Source organism: Trachemys scripta, chromosome 5 (assembly GCF_013100865.1).
Source record: "Trachemys scripta elegans isolate TJP31775 chromosome 5, CAS_Tse_1.0, whole genome shotgun sequence".
Taxonomy (NCBI): Eukaryota; Metazoa; Chordata; order Testudines; family Emydidae; genus Trachemys; species Trachemys scripta.
This window is the reverse complement of record NC_048302.1, coordinates 38,066,547-38,085,156: the sequence shown is the minus strand read 5'-3', so window position 1 is coordinate 38,085,156 and position 18,610 is coordinate 38,066,547. Positions and strand designations below refer to the sequence as shown.

General features: G+C 39.1%; 1 protein-coding gene across 2 annotated transcripts in view; it reads right to left on the bottom strand.

Moving 5' to 3' along the window:
• Nucleotides 1-18,610, bottom strand: part of USP53 (ubiquitin specific peptidase 53) — a 57,984-nt gene continuing 39,374 nt past the window's right edge. The window contains exons 15-16 of one of the 2 annotated variants that reach the window (XM_034770951.1): nt 5,156-5,255; nt 1-4,120 (exon numbers count right to left, since the gene is read on the bottom strand). In XM_034770951.1, the coding sequence (XP_034626842.1) occupies nt 3,124-4,120; nt 5,156-5,255 (1,097 nt within the window). In that variant the 3' untranslated portion in view covers nt 1-3,123. The remainder of the gene's footprint in view (nt 4,121-5,155; nt 5,256-18,610) is intronic. The other variant, XM_034770952.1, reaches the window with a different exon arrangement.

Genomic DNA, 18,610 nt, shown 5'->3' with positions numbered 1-18,610 from the left:
CCTGGCTAATGTGTTTTAGTGAAGGTGTGAGCATCATTGTTCAAGTTAGATAGCTGAGAACTACTCAAGCACCATAAATTTATCTACTGTTCTTAGATGACCAACCTAATTTGCAAACAGTTAGTTGGTGTTCCAGCATTGTGTTTGACCACTTTTAAACCACCTGTGTAAGATACAGAGAGAATAGAGGTAGCCACAAAAGTAGTTAGTTTTTAATCTAATAGTCTGAACATGCAGAAAAATGCAACTTTGCATGAAAATAAAATTCTAAAGACTGAAAAATATATTACAATACCTGTTAAATGCATTAAAACATTACAAAATGTCTGTTATACAAATCTAACCAGGACATTTATAAAAAAATAAATAGGCACTCTAGCTAAATCAATGTCAGATCATACATTAGTTAACAAATATTAAATAAACATAGGACCTGTAAATATAAAAGGTGAAGCTGTCATTTATATAATAGTGCACATATAACTTATCTGGTAAACAGGTCATATACAAAAGGTTTTGCCTGGAAAGACAGCTCCAAGCAAAGAAAGATCAATGTTCATCTAAGTGACTTCAATGAAGATTGCTGCATTTCAGAACCCCAGAAGAACCTAAGCAGCTAGTCTTGAATAAACTCACCAATTATGCTCACTAGCTTTCTGGAAACCAAATTCACTTGTTTGTATTACTAATAGGCATTCACATTGTTCCTTTGTATAGAAGTATGACTGTTTGCTCTTGTATAGTATTCAGTGTTGTTGCTGTGCTTTTTATACATTAAAATACCGCAATTTCAAATACACCTCAACCCCAATATAACGCGGTCCTCGGGAGCCAAAAAAGTCTTACCACGTTATATAGAACTCGCTTTGATCTGCCGGAGTGCGCAGCCCTGCCCCCCTCGTGCGCTGCTTTACTGTGTTATATCTGGTCACATATTGGGGTAGAGGTGTACAAGATTTCTGGAAAAGCTTGACAAGTTCTAGTACTATACGTTTTTTAAAGATGTAATTTTAATTAACTGTACATTAAGTAATGCCTATCTGGTATGGATTCAAAATTCATTTTTAAAAGCTATTTTTAAACAAAAAGATTAACAGTGGGAATCTTCCATGCTGTCACACATCCAAGTGTTTTTAAATCAAGTTCTTTCTCCCCACCCAATTTTATCCCCAATACAGAATGTAAGGATTTCAGTAGGTTCAATTTCACTTGCATTCATATCCATACATGTTGAATGTATTTGCTTTAGATGTAACAATATCAATTCCAGAATTAATTCTTTCAAATGCTACTAGGTGACTGAAAAGTATAAAGGGACTAGTTTGAGATATTTAGTCTGAGGCATATCATGTTTGCATTATATTAAAAATGACAAATCTTAGGACATTGCCAAAGTAACCACAGCTTCTGTTTTATATTTTGGATAACTTAATATACACCCATGACTGTCACCATTTGGTTGAAGCACTGTAATTCACATAATTTACAAAAAAACATTTAAACCTGTTTGACCACACGGCAAGTATAACATACATATATAGCATTAAGCTCAGAACTAAAAGGCATTTTACACTTAACTGTAATCAGTACCACCCAATTTTAAAAATCTAAGCACTTTCCTTTACATTTAAGAAAGCCATGAGCTTCAACTACTCATTCTACACAGTCCTGCTTTGGTAGCATTATTTATTAGTTATTCATTAGTTATTTCAATGGCCAACAAATGGTACAAAGCATTAACGGATTACAGTGAAGCTGAATTCTGAACCTCCCTAAAGAGTGCAGATTCAATTAAAAGCCTATCCAAAGGGGATGTAAATTTACCCATTCATTGAAAATACAGTCTAGAAATGTTTTGGAGTGGGAGACTGCTAGCTGGGGACAAAGTTCTGTAACAGTAAGTCAAACTGACTGATCCCATAAATTTGCTCAGGTTTATGTGAACCACAGTGATGTATTTTCAAGAGGGAAGGTGAAGAGACAGACAAGTACATAGTAGGGTTGAATTTGATTTTGCAGCTGTATGCAATCTGACCTGAAGAATAAGGTCTTGAATGTAAATGTACTGCTTCTTAAATTAATCTGTTGTAGCTATGTGACAACTTCATATCCTAAAATATATTTGTTTCTACAGCACATTGCAGACTACTATATTAATTTGTAGCTTACATAGCTAAATTAAATTTCAGTAATAAGTTAAATTATCACGGCTTTGCTTGTGGAACACTGACTAGAATTTAAGTTAAGGAGCAAACAACAGTTGGATAAAAAAAGTGTACAAATTAGGGAACTGGAGTTTTAGGATAGTTTTAAAAAAATCTCAATTCCCTTGTAAAGTTCTGTTTGTAGTTCACGTAGGCTACACTAATTTGTAAAATCACTCATTAAGGCATCATTTTGAGTACTAAAAATCCAATTCTCTGGGTAAACTTGCATTAAAAAAAGACACTTAAAGGAAATTAAGTTAGACTTTCACAGAAGTCAGATGAAGAAATAGGTAACACATTGTTACTCATTAGGAACAATGGTTTCATAAAGCAGATATTGTTCTATGTACCATGCCATGTATGGTACTGTGTTTATCAGCATATCACTAGCTAGTTTAAAGGATTACAGGTTAATTTACACCTTTTTTCAGTCTGTGAGCACTAAGCCACAAGTGTATTAAGTTCTCCAGTAAAATGAACAACTTTTTATTTAGTTAATCTCATATGCTGACTGATCTACCTAGGTATTAATTAAAAGCACACACTTAAGGGGGCTATTTGTAACAGACTTACAAACTTATTCAGCATCATCACATGGAGGTAAACATTGTTAAGGCAAGAAAAATGACAAATCCATGGCCAAAACTTTAGCACCTTTTCCCCTGCTCACCCAGATTTGAAGAATCATTTAAACAGTCATATCTCTTAAAAGCATAGCTGACAGGATACCTAAGTATGCAGTGTTGTAGCTATGTCCGAGACACAAAGTGGGTGAGGTAATATATTTTATTGGACCAACTTCTGTTGGTCAACAAGCTTTTGAGCTCTGGATACCTGTCACCACACATTGAGGAGTCCATGCTTCCTGCCCCATAAGCAGACCATGTGAAATGCATAAGAAAATGGATTTGACAATCTACCTGTTGCAATGTATTCCTTCTATGCTAGGTTTGTATCTCTGTTCAGATGTGGGATGACTAGAATCAAGAATACCAGGGTATACGATGCCCAGGTCTATTCCAGTTGGTGGTAGATGCTTATCTTTGTGGAAGCTACTGTCTGCAAAATACAGCTTGGGTCTCTGATGGTATTTCATCCTGTATGTATCTGTCATGCAGCTATCTACTGAAAAATAGGTTGTTAGAGATACACTATCATTTGCATCAGGAGAGCTAACACTTGGTCCTGTGTGCTGAGATCCTTTATTACATATACTGCCAGATACAGTCTGACAGTCATTAACTGATGACCTAGGTGCGGTATCCAGTTTGTGAATGGTGTGATCATTCCCTTGAAATGTTTCTTTAAATCTTTCTTCATTTGTAAATGCACCTTCTGATGCAGATTTTGAAGCGATAGCTGTTTGCCTTTCAAAACCTGAAAGATTACTCTGCAACACTTCTGGCAATGTTACATCAGCTGTAGATTCATTTTTTGATCCTAGCGAAACATTCAGAGTATATTTCTTTGGAGGTAAAGGAGGTGGAAGATTTTGGTAAATTACTTCTGGAATCTGAAGATTATTAGTCCTACCAAATGACTGAACAGCACATTCACCAGATAAGGACAACTCCGTATGGGACTGTTCTAACAGATTCTGCTGAACTAAAGATGCAAGCCCTGACTTTGATCCAAGAGTTCTTGTATGAGGAGACTGCAGCGGAGAGGATGAGAGAAATTCATTGTTGTTCACTCTCTTTCCACACACAACTGAGAGTTCAGTGTTATAAGGGTGGGCTGAGCTTTCAGCACTGTACACTGGCATACTGATCTTCTCAAATTTATCTGGATTAAGCCACTCTGAAGAGCTCTGTTCATTTAACTTGCTGATCTTTGTTTCTCTCTTAACATGGTCCTTAAAATTTGGCTGTAGAGTCGATGAAGGGAATATTTTCTTGTGTGACATCTCTGCTCTAAAATATAAACATGCACAGGTATTTGGGAACCAGTCACAAGAGATTTCTTCACAAACATTTACACATGCAGTTTTTTTAAAGCATATACCACACCTATAAGTCCTAAGTAATACGAATATGCAATTTTTTATAATGGTGTTCTTGGAGATACTATTTAAATATCCTTTACCCTTGATTTAACTGGAGGATTAAGAAACTTATTTAACAAATATTCATTTAGCTCAAAGATGTATCGAATCACAGCAGATTTTCTTTCATAAGAAATTTGAAGGATTAACAAAGCTCTACAAAAGCTTCATAGATTCACCTCCAATAAGGAAAGAGGAATCTTGCTAAAGCATAGAATGGAGTCAGGTCTGGGTTCTTTACCTAATCCTACACCACACTGACTTTTGGGCAAGTCAGGTATGTCAAAAATTTGAAAAAAAAAAAAAAAAAAATGTCCACTACTTTTGGTTACCCAATTTTACACTCCAGGTCTTGATTTTCAGAAATGCTAGGTACCTGCAGCTCCCACTGACTTCAGTTGGAGCTGTGGATACACATCACTTCAGAAAGGCAGATCTAGGTGTTAGGGAACTGACTATCCCATTTTTACAGTTGTCAGAAGAGTTTGACCAATCATTTGTTGTATGAATGTACAAATTACATCACTTACGAATTACATCACTTTAAACTCCTGACCTAGTTAAACTGGTTAAATATCAGATAAAGGCCAGATTATTAAATGCTAGTTAGGTGCCTGAGTCTTTAGGTGCCTAAATCCCTTTAAAAATCTAGCCTAAAATTTGGTTCTCTGTTGGCTGATCCTTATAAACATCAATCAGGTTTCCTTGTCTTTTCAAAGAGCAAATATGTCAGCCAAGTCATTTTGACACATGAGGTACAATATTAAAAGAATGTCTGAAGACTAGGTTTGAAATGCATTTGGATATATTATATATTCTCTTCTGGTCAACAAATGGAGCTCCACATGGACATTGCATTTCAGATAGGAAAGTTTCACAGTAAAGAAACAAAAAAATTAATTACCTCTTCAGTGGAGGACTGTGCATCTGCAATTGAGCTTCTGAAGGAAAGTTAGTGTGTGGTCTGTAATTAGCTTCCATATTCATTTGGTCTTTCCTCAAGTCTGGAAAAAAAAATAGCCCAGTTTTACCTTACAACAAATAAAATGCTTCCTCTTTCTTAGGGGTTCATTACAAGTTACTTACACTAACAAAACAAACCTCCACTAAACAGGACACTGTTCATTATTTTCAAAATTACAATGAAAAGAATATTGTCAACAAAACCACTTCCAGTAAAAACCTTCTACACTTTTTTTCATAAGTTTAATTTGTTACACTTCAAAAAAGGGCTTTTTAATAAGGAATACCTACTAAAATACCTACATACTGAATAGCTTAATTACTAAAAATATACCTCTGATCTCTGTTAATATCACATACTTAAACACTAGCAAGTGATGGACACAGTGCATTTCTAAGATTTCTAGATGATGTCCATGGAGGCACAAGGTTAAAGGTTAACTTCAACTCCCCAAAAAGTATAAAGAACAGGTACTTAATCCTACAGTATCTGTGTTCAAGTTATATTGACTATATATATGCTATTGGTTTCCATGTCCCCCATGTGCATAAGGTCAGATTCTTTTTACTAGCAATGTCCATTGGGACCATGCTTATGCCCTAGATGTTCTCATGTCTCCATCATCCAAGGACATAAAGGGGCAGGGCAAGCACAATTATCCTTAGTTCTTTCACCAATATAGAATCACAGAAAGGTGGACACCATAGTAGCAGAGAAAGAAGGAGAGTTGTTGAATCCACATGGACAACACATTTTGAAGAATCACAATTACTTTAGGTAAGTAACCATTCTTTTGAGCAATTGTTTACATGGATTCTACTCTTGGTTTCTAACAAGCAGTTGCCTGTTTGCTTGGAGGTAGATACTAGAGTTCCTTCTTTAACAATGACTGCAGGATAGCCCTACCAAAATGGACATCCCAACTGGGAGCTTCTACACCAAAGCGCAGGGTCTTTTAAAGGGTGGGCCAAACTCCACATACCTGCATCCCAGATTGCAGGGAGAGGGACATTCTTCAAAAAGGCAACAGAGGATGCAGGATTTCCAGTAGAATGATCTCTAATGTAGCAAGGTGAATCTAACCTGGTTAACTCATAACATGTCCTTATATAGCTGGAGACCCACTTACATAACCTGTGTGAGGGTATAAGTTCCCCCTTAACTATCAGCAAAGGCCATGACTAGATTGAGCATGTTCTTGAATGATTTTGCCTTGTTGATGTAGGAAGACAGTTCTCCTTACTACACTAATTGTGTGTGAAGTTTAGCTTCTCCCAAGGTTGAATGAGGTTTGAGACAGAAAACTAGGAAGCAAATAGATTGGGTGATATAGAACTCAAACCACCTTGAGCAGGAACTTCAGTGATGCCTAAGAGAGACCTTGTATTTATGAAACCCTGTATAAGGGGGACCTGACATGAAAGCACAAGTTTCTTCTACCCTTCTAGTTAATGTACCAGCCACTAAAAAAGCAAATGAAAAGTAGCAACCTATTCCTTGTACCAAAGGTTAGGATGGTATGGGATGGGGGTGGGGGGGAGGGAGGGAAGGGAGGACAGCTGTGTTGAAAGTTTCATCAGTTGTGAATACAGGAACTGCCTATCCTATGCTAGGGCTATCAGAAATGCTCGGTCCTGTGTCTTGATTCGCCTTCCTTGGAACCCTTGGTATCACAGTGAATCAACAGAAAGGCATACATCAGTCCTGGCATCTAGGAGATGAGAAAGGCATCTGCCAAGGAGCCTGGGCTCAAACGCCACTCCCCCCCCTGCCCCTGAACAAAATATCTGACACTTGTTGGCCTGGTCTGTGGCTGGGAAGGTGCTGATCCACTAAGTGTATTCTGAATAAGATCCCACAATTCCAAAGCTACATAGCCTGCCAGCAGAAGGGGGATGATCTTGCTCTTCCCTACCTGTTGACATGCATAGGTAGAAAGTTGTCTGTTAGCACTTGTACTGTGGAACCCTGAAGAGGCAGGAATATTTGCATGCCAGGCAGATGGCTCTGAGCTCTAGGACATTTATATGGAGACAGGCTTCTTGAGGAGACCATGGGGCCCTGAATCCAAAGGTGATCTAGAAGAGGTCACCCAAGTCTTGGTAAGCAGAGAGTAGAGAAAAGTACTGAAGAGGGTCAATCTTTCCACCAGTTTAACGAGATGACTTCTTCTCGGACCATGACCATCACATGCACATGGGGTCTACTGTAGATACACTAATTTGAACACTTGCATAGAGCATAGGTGAAGTCTGGCAAACCATGTTATACAGGTGCTTGAAGCCACGTGTCCCAGAAGTCAAGCATGTTTTCACTGATTTTCTTGGGTGATCCTGAAGTTGGTTGGTAAGATCCATTATTGTTTGGAATCTTTCCTGTGGAAGGTAAACTGTTGACCTAGAGTCCACTGCTCCTGCTCCAATGAAAGCTATGCTCTCAGCCATTGTGGATTTCTCTCTGTTGACTGAGATCCAGGAAGGCAAAAAGCTGTAGGGTTACCTGAATTCAGTTCACCTGGTTGGTGTGATCTTCCTTGAATTAGTTAGTTGAAGTATGAACAGACCTGAATTCCTGCTTTTTTTAATATGAGCTGCCACAATTGCCAAGCACTTGGTGAACACCTTTGGTGGTGTGGAAAATCTAAAAGGCAGGACCCTGTATTGGTAGTGTAGCAAGGTGGTGTGGCTCCCCATCGCCCCAGAGAGGGACGAACCCTCCTGACACCAGAGTGAGCGGAGCCAGCGAGTCCCACGCCTGCCCCCCAGAGGTCAAGGCGCAGGACAGAAAGTATAAATGCCCAACCCCAGAGCTCACTCAGGAAGCCACTGGAGAGGACAGACGTCTCCGGCCTAGCTCCTGGTTGGGAGACCCCGGCAACCTACGATGGACCCAAGGACTGGCCTGACCTGCCAACGCCCAACACCGACCAGAGCCCGGAGGAGCTGCTCAGCCTGCCCCTCGCCATTTATCCAGAGGACCCCCTGGAGGACACCATCTGGATCCAGGTACCTCCAGGGTGGGAGTTCGGAAGTAGCCTGGGGGCAGCCGACCCTAGTCTGGCTGCAGCACTGCCAGAGCTTATGTCAGTGTGTTGCAGCCAGGATTCCCACTGACTCCACAGCAAGCTTTCTGCCGCTGCCAAGATTTCTGAAAATAAGAGGTGGTTGCCATCAGGATACCAAGACATTAAAAAATTCTCTGGTGGTTCTATCAGGCTTTTGACACTTACATCAAATTTGTTACCTGGGGAAAGCCCCAGACTGAAAAGCAAAAGAGTAAACAGGATTGCCTATGGTAGACTCTCTCTCTTCTTCAGCTGATCTGAGTTTCTCTTTTTTCTGATAGTAATACTGGGTAGAGCAGTGTTGTCTAAAAGATGGCTACTAGCATTTGCACTTTCTTCTTATAAATAAAAATATATGGAGATATACCTATCTCCTAGAACTGGAAGGGACCCCAAAAGGTCATTGAGTCCAGCCCCCTGCCTTCACTGGCAGGACCAAGTACTGATTTTTTGCCCCAGATCCATAAGTGGCCCCCTCAAGGATTGAACTCACAACCCTGGGTTTAGCAGGCCAATGCTCAAACCACTGAGCTATCCCTCCCCCCTTCTTGGAGCAGGAACCATGGGTCCAAAGAGCAGAAGTCAAGATAAAGAAAACTTTTTTCCTAAGAACCTCATACTGAAAGCCATTCTGCCAAAAATGTCTTAAAATGTATGCTCGTTCACCTGCACATCTACCAACGTGATATATGCCATCATATGCCAGCAATGCCCCTCTGCCATGTACATTGGCCAAACCGGACAGTCTCTACACAAAAGAATTAATGGACACAAATCTGACATCAGGAATCATAATACTCAAAAACCAGTGGGAGAACACTTTAACCTGTCTGGTCATTCTATGACAGATCTGCGGGTGGCTATCTTAAAACAGAAAAACTTCAAAAACAGACTCCAACGTGAGACTGCTGAGCTGGAATTGATATGCAAACTAGACACAATCAACTCAGGATTAAATAAGGACTGGGAATGGGAGCCATTTTCAAACATTGAATCTATCTCCCCTTGTAAGTATTCTCACACTTGCTTCTTATCAAACTGTCTGTACTGAGCTATCTTGATTATCACTTCAAAAGTTTTTTTCTCTTACTCAATTGGCCTCTCAGAGTTGGTAAGACAACTCCCACCTGTTCATGCTCTCTGTATGTGTGTATATATTTCTCCTCAACATATGTTTCACTCTATATGCATCCGAAGAAGTGGGTTGTAGCCCACGAACGCTTATGCTCTAATAAATTTGTTAGTCTCTAAGGTGCCACAAGTACTCCTGTTTTTTTTTTTTTTTTTTGAGGATACAGACTAACACGGCTGCTACCCTGAAACTCAAAATGTATGTTGTTCAATAGAAAAAAGTAGAAATTTTGTCTTGAATCCCTTAAGATTCTCCCCCCCACAATATAGTATTTTTAGGTCAATCTATTAAGTTTATATCCAAAATTAGGATATGGGCATGGAAGAAGTTTAACTTTTTAGCCTAACAGTTGCTACTAGGTTTACTGTGATTATAGTTAAGCTTTCAACATTCAAACTCTGAATTCATATCTTAAATATCAATCATTTGGTTCTTATTTTTATCTAGTTATGTTTTCCACACAATTGCTCCTTACTCCCCATAAAATGACTAATGTGAACTGCAGTTCCTAGCTAAACAATTCAGTCAATGATTTTACTGAATTTTGTTTCAGGAGTTGTGAAGTCCCTCGGTGAAACAGTTATGTAAATTGGACACAAGGAGGCAGCAACGATTTGCAAGCAATCACTAGAATGTCACCAGGGCAGGCGTTCAATCACAGCGGCTCACAGACAGCAGGAGGTTTGTGCCTTTGGAATTCCAGCCAATTTAAAAATAGATGTGCTATTTTTCTCTTCTGCTGACATGGAGATCCATGCATGGTTAAAACCAGAGAGAGAGAGAGAGAGAGAGTCAGTCTACTGGGGAATTTTGGCTCCAGGTTCTTTGTAAACCTAAATATGGCAGATGTTAGCATACTGCACAGCAGAAGCCTCAACACCATCACAAAAAACTCAAACAATAAATTAAAGATAATTTTGGCATTTCTCAAATACAAGCCAGTAAGATTTTTGGGATTTACTTTCTCACTTAAACATCTGAATAGATAGCCTTGTTTTTAAAAAAAGACTACGAACAGCCATTCTTCTATCAGCTGAGTATTCTAACTCCACCTTTTGGCGGGGGGGGGGGCAGAGTGAAGACTATTTCCACATGCTTTAGAAAATATTTTCTATTGTATTGTCAAAATATTGCTAATAAAATATACAAAACCCAATTGTCTCAAAAGGAACTTCATTTTTAGATGCATAACTATTAGTAAGAAGCCAAAGTATAATGACTGGCAGTATTTTCTGTGTGACAAATGAAATGTTAAAGTGGTTTTTTTTTTTTTTTTAGGTTATATTTGAAGAATTTACAGAGGGATTAAAATTTGGGAATGAACCTTGGAAAAACTAGATTACAGTATTACTGTTATGGATGTTTTAACAGAAATGAAATGAAGGACCTTCGTAATTTACAGACATCCGCTCTTGTTATATGCCCTCCCTTCACTAGGGCATGCACATCGCACTTGCTTATGTACTTTCAAAAATTGTTTAAAAAAAGATCTGATGAGGCTTAATTTGGTTGTCAGAATTAGTTTAATCTTGCCCCTACATGATCCATGTTAGGTTTCACAATGCTTTCACTCTACTCAACCCCCAATTAAAAAGGTTGAAGTATTCTTAATTTGACAAGTAATCCATCTGCACGTATTTCATGACTTCTCAGAAACCTGCAAATTAAATGTTTCCTTACCTCCACTGCAGATACACATTGATTTAATAACTAGAGTTGCCAGCAATGATTTCTACCCTCCCCCCACCACTTTCTCCAGTGGGCACTAGATAGTGGGCAGCTTCTTCCCCCCTCCCCGGCCCACTACAAAATTAAGCACAAATTAATTGTTCCTTCAAAGTTAAAAGAACCAAAAGAGATCTTGAAAAAAATGGAGGGCCTGATCTTGAAACTGGCTATTGCGAGTGCAATTTTAAAAGCTCCCTAAATAGTTACAATCCAGAACTTTCCTGTATTAGATTAAAATAGTTCCTCTTAATTTGGGGGAGGGCAGGGGACGGAATGGAGGAGAGGTAGAGACTATCACTTCTCTCTCCTGGGGCAAGCACCATGTTCCACTTTTCTCTGCCTCCCAGAGGAGAAGGAAGTAAAGGTAACACTGGGCCTCATTCCATCCACAGGAAGGAAACATTGCCTCTTTACATCCCCAGGTTTACACACTCCTGAATGGTTTAAGGAAAGCCACCCGGTATGTGGCAGCAGGCCCTAGATTTTGCCCCTAGGGTTCATGCAAACTTTGTGTGTGGGTTTCAAATAGCAGCCTGACTGAAAAAAGGGTCAGGACCAAAATAAGAAATTAAAACACACATGTAGACAGAACAATGGATCAGAGTGTGTGTGGAAGGGTGTCTTGCAATAACTTTAAAAACTGGATTTAAATTGGTGTTTCGTGTAAATATTACCAGATTGTGTGTGTTTGGGGCATGGGGAGAAAGATTAAAATCTTGTGCTCTTGATATTCAAAATTAGAGATTGGGATGTCATTTCACACTTACTTGCACTGATGTAATTGTTATAAAAACAGGCTTTTAAAAGAATCACGTGTCATCACTAGACATATTTTATCCTCTAACTATATTTGACTAAAGTCTTCCTTCTAGTCAATTAAATATGGAGTAAGTCACAACTACAGCCACTCTAAACAAATATCCTTGTTGTTGTTCATGTTTCACATTATGCAAATTAAATAGTTGTACATTTCAGTACACAGATCTGTGAATATAAAACAAGACAGACTGTCTTACATTTACTGTGTCTTTAAAGGCAGTGACTGGATTTCGTTAAAGAAACAGGGATTAATATGTGAAGTTCATTTGGACAAAATTTAAGAGACATATTCCTATCTTTTCCTTTGTAAATTTATGCTTGGAATTTTCACTAGGGGAATGAGACATCACATCTCTCCTGGGTAAAAAGGTATCCCTTACACTACATCTCTTTCTTCCTCCCTTTTTACTCAGATAAAGATGTGATGTGACACCTATCCTCAAATGAACTGGAACAATTTGAGCCTTGTGTTTGAATTCATTGTCCCCCCCCCCCCCCCGTTACTAATTCAACAAGATTTCAAACAAACAGTTGGTTGTCTGATGCTGTTAAAACAATTGTGTTTACAACAGATGAGACACTGTATTAGCAGTATGACAGAGCTAACATTTTATTTAAAAAGCATTGCAGGCTTTAGTAATGCAAGAAATTAGTTGTTAATTCCTAAAAAGAAGAGAATTGGGAGTTGAGGACTAAAGATTATCAGTTTTACCCTTAACTCACTTCACTCATTTGTAGAACGTGTAGCATTTCTCTTCAAGATCCTTGAATAAGAAGGTGCTATGTAGATGGGGAAGTAGCCACGGAGAGCTGAGGAAGCTCAGATGCCCAGTGGTGCCAAAGAATAGGAGGAGGAAGTAGGACAGAGGCCAGGAAAATAGCAAGCAGGTCTGGGAATAAGTAAACTATAGCTACAGAGCACAGGGTCCCTGTGCTGGAACATGGAGTACAGGGTGGGCCTGGGTTCTCCTACCAGCCAGTGGGGAGGCAGCACCACCTCAGACAGAGTGGAGAACTGCCAGGAAAGGCAGGGGGACAGTTAGTCTGAAGGGACTTTGACAGACCCTAGAAGGGAAGGTATTGTGATCCAGCTAGAGGGCCAAGTCATGAAGAGGGAGCAGCCTGAGTCCCAAAGAAGATGGCTACCCCAAGTCCTGGAGGGTGAGACCACAACAGCTGAGTGACCGCAGGAAGGGGCATCTGACTACTGACGAGCTATTCCCCAGGTGAGCCATGAGGAGGCACGCCAGCAGTCAGTAATGAACCCTGTTACAGCCTCAAAACCCCATTCTAAGGAGGGCAGCCTCAAGGATGACAGGGTAATTCCACTCTCCTTCAGTCCTTAGCATTTGCAGTTGTTTTGTGGACACTTATTCACCAGGATTCAGGTGAAGACTCAACTCCTTCTACACGTCACTAAAACTTTATGATGGGAAAGGCTTTAGTCATTATGGAGCTTCACTAGCTACAAACATCCACGATACTCATAAAATATTCCATAATTCTTTAGAGAATTGATGAAGGGTTAACATCCCTGCATGTTGATGACTAACAGAGCCCAAAGAGAGAAGTGTCTGAATATTTCCACATCACTGCATTTAAATGAAGTTATCTTTCTATAGACTCATTTCCAGTTCCCCTTTTCCATCCCATTCATCAGGGTGAAAAGATATAGAACAAGAGTTGCTTTAATGTGTCATTCACACCCGACCCGGGCAAAATAAATTATTTGATTAAAATACTGTAATTGATATTTATGAATTTTGCTTATAATCCTCTTACTTAGTAGATAAGTATGGCGTTTGAGACACATTTATTGAAAGTTTACTGCCTCTGTCAGAAGATACAGAATGGATCTAAGGTCAATGGAAAATAACCATATTCAGTTTGGAAATAAACTATCATGAGAACATAGGACTCAACAAAAATGTGAAAGCAGGGAGAGAAAAATCCCAATAATATAATGCAGTAGGTCTACATATTGTGTCAGAGGGAGTCATCAAGAGTTAATTAATAAGTGCTCTCTCCATTAATTAGCATGGACAGGTATCCACACTGCAAGAAATTCCATTAAATAGGCTTAGGTAACAAGCTATCTGTAGGCAAAAGATGGGAGATGAAAGTAAGCTTTCCTCTTACCCACAAAGAAGGTCCCTTCAGCTTAGAAGTCTGAGGAACACTGGCAGGGATAGCTGGGAAGTTTGCATTGCCACTGCTTATGCTATCTCTCCCTTGTAAAATAAAAGGACTTCAGTCTCTTGGGCAGTCAAGCTTTCAGCTTTCCTGAACACTAAATTCACTAATAAATAATATAAATTACTAAGTAAGTGCTGTATCAAAACTGATCAGAGTAAACAGCTTTCTGAGTTAAGGGCAGGATTTTCAAAAGTACTCAGCACTTGTCTAACTGGTTTAATTCTGCTATCAATTATAAAGTTAATTCCATGATAAAGATAGGGGGAGGGGAAACGAGACAAAATCTCATTTGCCCCAAATCAAATAAGTAGCCGGTGAGAGCTGGAATCTGAACTAGATTTAATTCAGTTTTTCTGTTCAGGGTATGTGTAACTTTCTAAAGTACTATTTCTTGTACACCCCATCTCCAAGAGGTTAATACAATAGCTAGTGGAGGACCTTGGTTGGTTTAGTTTGACTACTTATTTGCTTAACTTAATTCAAAGGCACATGACAGACATCTTTCTGTATATTTTAAAGGACTCAAAATAGAATCTTTGGCCCTATGCAAATTTAAAATTCACAAGTTCCTTTAAAAAGACAAAGGCTTCTCTATTTCCCTCTGCCTCCAATCTGGTTTGTGGTTACACCTATGTATCTGAGCATATGCTAACCTGATTTGTTCCTTTAACTGCCCTTTATCCCAACATTACTTCCCCAATTGAACTGTTAGAATGCACTATACCCATTACTTACAATTTACACTAATTACACTTGCTTTAAAAAGGAACAAATTTGTTGCAACTTGTAAATACCCATTTTAATCTGGAAGAGTATATAGATTCTGAATAGTTTAACAGTAAATATTTAGGATTCTATATACAAAGCTTTCAAATGATGCTGATCTGATGCATTTTTGAGGAAATATTTGCCCTACAAATATTTTTAAATATAGTATTTGAATACAGTTTATTCAGTAACCCCTGAACAATACCTCAGCAACTGAAAATTTCAAATATTGTTTGATTACATCTAATTTGCATTAGATACGGAGGTATCCTTTGATACATTGTCACTAACTTATTCCTACTGCCAGTGAACACCAATGTCCATTCTCCCACTGATACACAAAGACAATACAACAAATTTTTGTTGTAGCATAAATGTTAACGGGCAAATATATTCGAGGTAATCCACACAATACCTGGCAATTTAAGTTAGTCACATCATGTGACAAGGAAACCAGATTGAAAAAGAAGTCATGTATATCCAATAAAGAATTAGAAAAATAGCAGAGAAAAGATACTGTAGATTTGGTTTAAGGTTTAAAAAAACAGAAGCCACACGAATCGAACAGAAGATTAAAAAAGCAGCTAGGTAATTATAAAATCAAGTGTCTCCTTAGCAAGTGGCTTAATGTTCATTGCCACCAGCTGACAGACTGCTTTGTACAAGTACAGAAAATGTAATTGTTTCACGGAAATTAGGTTGTGATTTTGGCTGACCTCATCCTATTTCCTGTAATATTTATATGCTGAAGTACCTACCAGCTTTATGAAAATCCAGACATTTTAATATGTAAAGGAAGTTGATTTCCTTATTGTAAGTATTTCCTCCTAATATTGCTATGTATCTGATGAAAACGAAAAGCTTCTGAGTGACGTGTACAGCTATTTAAGATCGGACTTAGTACTGAGTTTATACCCAGCCAGGGCTAGCTCTAGGCACCAGCAAACGAAGCACGGTTCCAAGGGCGACATTCTGGGTGGTTGGGGCAGCATTCCGGGTTGTTTGGGGGGGCGGGGGGGGGAAGGGGGGGGTTGCGCTTCGGCAGTCGCGCTCTTGGAGATTTTTTTTTTTTTGGCGCTTGGGGCAGCAAAACACCTAGAGCCAGCCCTGTACCCAGCAGAAGACCTATAGTTCTAGAGAAAAATCTCCTGAATAGAACCCAAGGAATTTAAAAAGATTTAACAAAAAAAGTTATACATTCTCATCCTCCTAATAGAAAGACACTTATTACTGTTAATTGTTGGCAAGCAGTAAAAATGGAGATTTCAATTTAACCAGTGTTAGAGAAAGTTTTGAAAGGAAGACAAAGGAGATGGAACTCTGGGACTATTTCTAAAAAGGGTACATAGGCTAGGCTTGGAAGGACTAGATTTTTATCAGTAAATGTTGATTTCACCTTTGTGACCCAGGGACCTCATGGTACCAACTGGCAGGGAGCACAGGAGTGCATAAGGGCTACAGGGATCCCCTGGCTCTGGTATTTACTTTACTAGTTCACCAAAGTATATCATGTAAAGTTTCTAATGAAAGCTAGTGTCATAAGAGTCCTCAATGATTATAAAATGCATACATGGATAGTATGTAAGGAGTTATGCATATATTATACTGAAAATTATGTTCTTAGGTTCTCTGATTTGGGGCTGGTCACCAGTAAAGGTGAGAGATGGGTTTACGTTTATCCATCTGTCTACACATAAATTGAGTAATGTAAGGTTCACAATGGACAACCCATTTACAGTCCAAGCAGAATGCTAATCAAGTGATTGCAAAGTTTCCCGAGGAGAAAAAAGTACATGCAATGAAGGTTTTTCTGTCTGCAAGTGCAGACAATGAACTAACTTTAGGGACAGGAAAAAAAAAAAAAAAAAGCTTCTGCATCTTTCCACTGAGAAAGCACGACAATGGCTGTAATACTGTGGAAAGATTTTAGGTGAGCTTTTGCTCTGTCTAATGATAATATCTTTAGTTAAGTTTAGCCTCTACTATGCATGTTATGATTTTATTTTATATCTAACCCTTGGCTTTCAATATTTCTGCATGCTATCATTTGACTCTGCTCTTGCTTTCTCTACAAACAAACCTAAGTGCTGTGTGTTAAGTGGAGCTGTCTTCTATGGTATAACTGGTAAGCTGTGATGTACTGTTCCTTTCGATCTGGGAATTCTGTGAGTGTCCAGTGGATCGGGGCTGGGCACTCCAAGCAGACACTTGGAGGACTTGGGGGTTGGACTGTGCCTATCATTAACCTGCAAAGAAAGAGCAAGGCCTGGAAGGCAGTTCTTGTATTGCCAGAGGATGGCAGCGCTGGGAAACTGATCCACAGCAGGCACAGACAAGGCATCTTCTTGCTAAGGGCGGGCAGTAGCAAGGTTCCTCACAACCCTGGGTAACCCCAGGAAGCATACCACCCCCCTATCCCCACCCCCAAACATTTCCATCAATAATAACTGAAATTTACAGATAGAGAAAGATGTTGCTTGAGAACTTAAAGTTTGAATTAAGGATATTTCGTTTGAATATTTTGACACGTGATGTTGACAATTTGTTTTAACAGCTATGAAGCTTTATCTCATTGAATAATTACTGTTCAACCTCCACATTGTCTCCCCTCCCTCCCACCACATGATTTCCCACAACTATGAATATTTATATCTATAAAAAGTGAAAAGCTCAAAATTTAAAAAATGTGAATTCTGTCATGCCTATGTATAGCATACACAAGGAAGGACAAGTTGTTTGTGTGACCTAGTGACTAGAGCACTGGACTGAGACTCAGGAGACCTGGGATCTATTTCCAGCTCTGCCACTGGTCTGCAGGGTGACTTCTGCAAATCACTTCCACTCTCTGTACCTCAGTTCCCCATTTATAAAGTGTTTGGAGATCTACCAATGGAAAGCACTGTATGAGAGCTAAGTAAACTGTAGAAACAAATGCAGTCTAATCCAGCATGCTGAAAGACATGGGTAACCAAAAAATTGCACTAGTGCACTGCAATCTGAATTATGTAACAGTCAACTCAGCTTTACAATGAAACATGATTTAAGTGAATTCAAGGGTTCAACGAATACCACCAGTTAATTAACAGAGATGATCTTCTAACACATGGGGACGTGATGAGCCTCATGACCAGACTGGGATGATAGGGTCTCCCAAGCTTCTCTGTTGCAGCAAGAACTACTGTTCCAACATACTTGAGCGGTTGGTTGGTTGTTTTTAAAATCACTTGGTGCGGTTTCTTAACAAATGAGGCTGCCTAAGAGCGCTCTCATACAAATTTATTAAAAATTATACATGTTCCTAGAACATGTAACATGGTTACCGAAATACCAAACAGCATCAGTTTCGCCAGGGTTACCAAGTTGTGATGTGAAGAACTCAAATTATTAAGATTAGTCAGAACACTGAATAATGGTGAACAGTATTTGAAGAATGAATCAAAATATTGTATTCATTGTGGAGAAAAAAGTCAGCTTGCCACCAGGAAGACAGGGGAAGGCTATAAACACATAGGATATGTACAGAATGGAAGCAAGGCATCTCTCCATGGGAAAATGGTGGTCCAGTGGGACATATTCCCAGTACTATATAGATTCTGTTCAGATTCACCCAAATACAAATTAACTTCACATGTGCACTTGCCCATTTTGCCAATGCAAATCTAAGACTTGGTAATCTAGTACTAAGCAG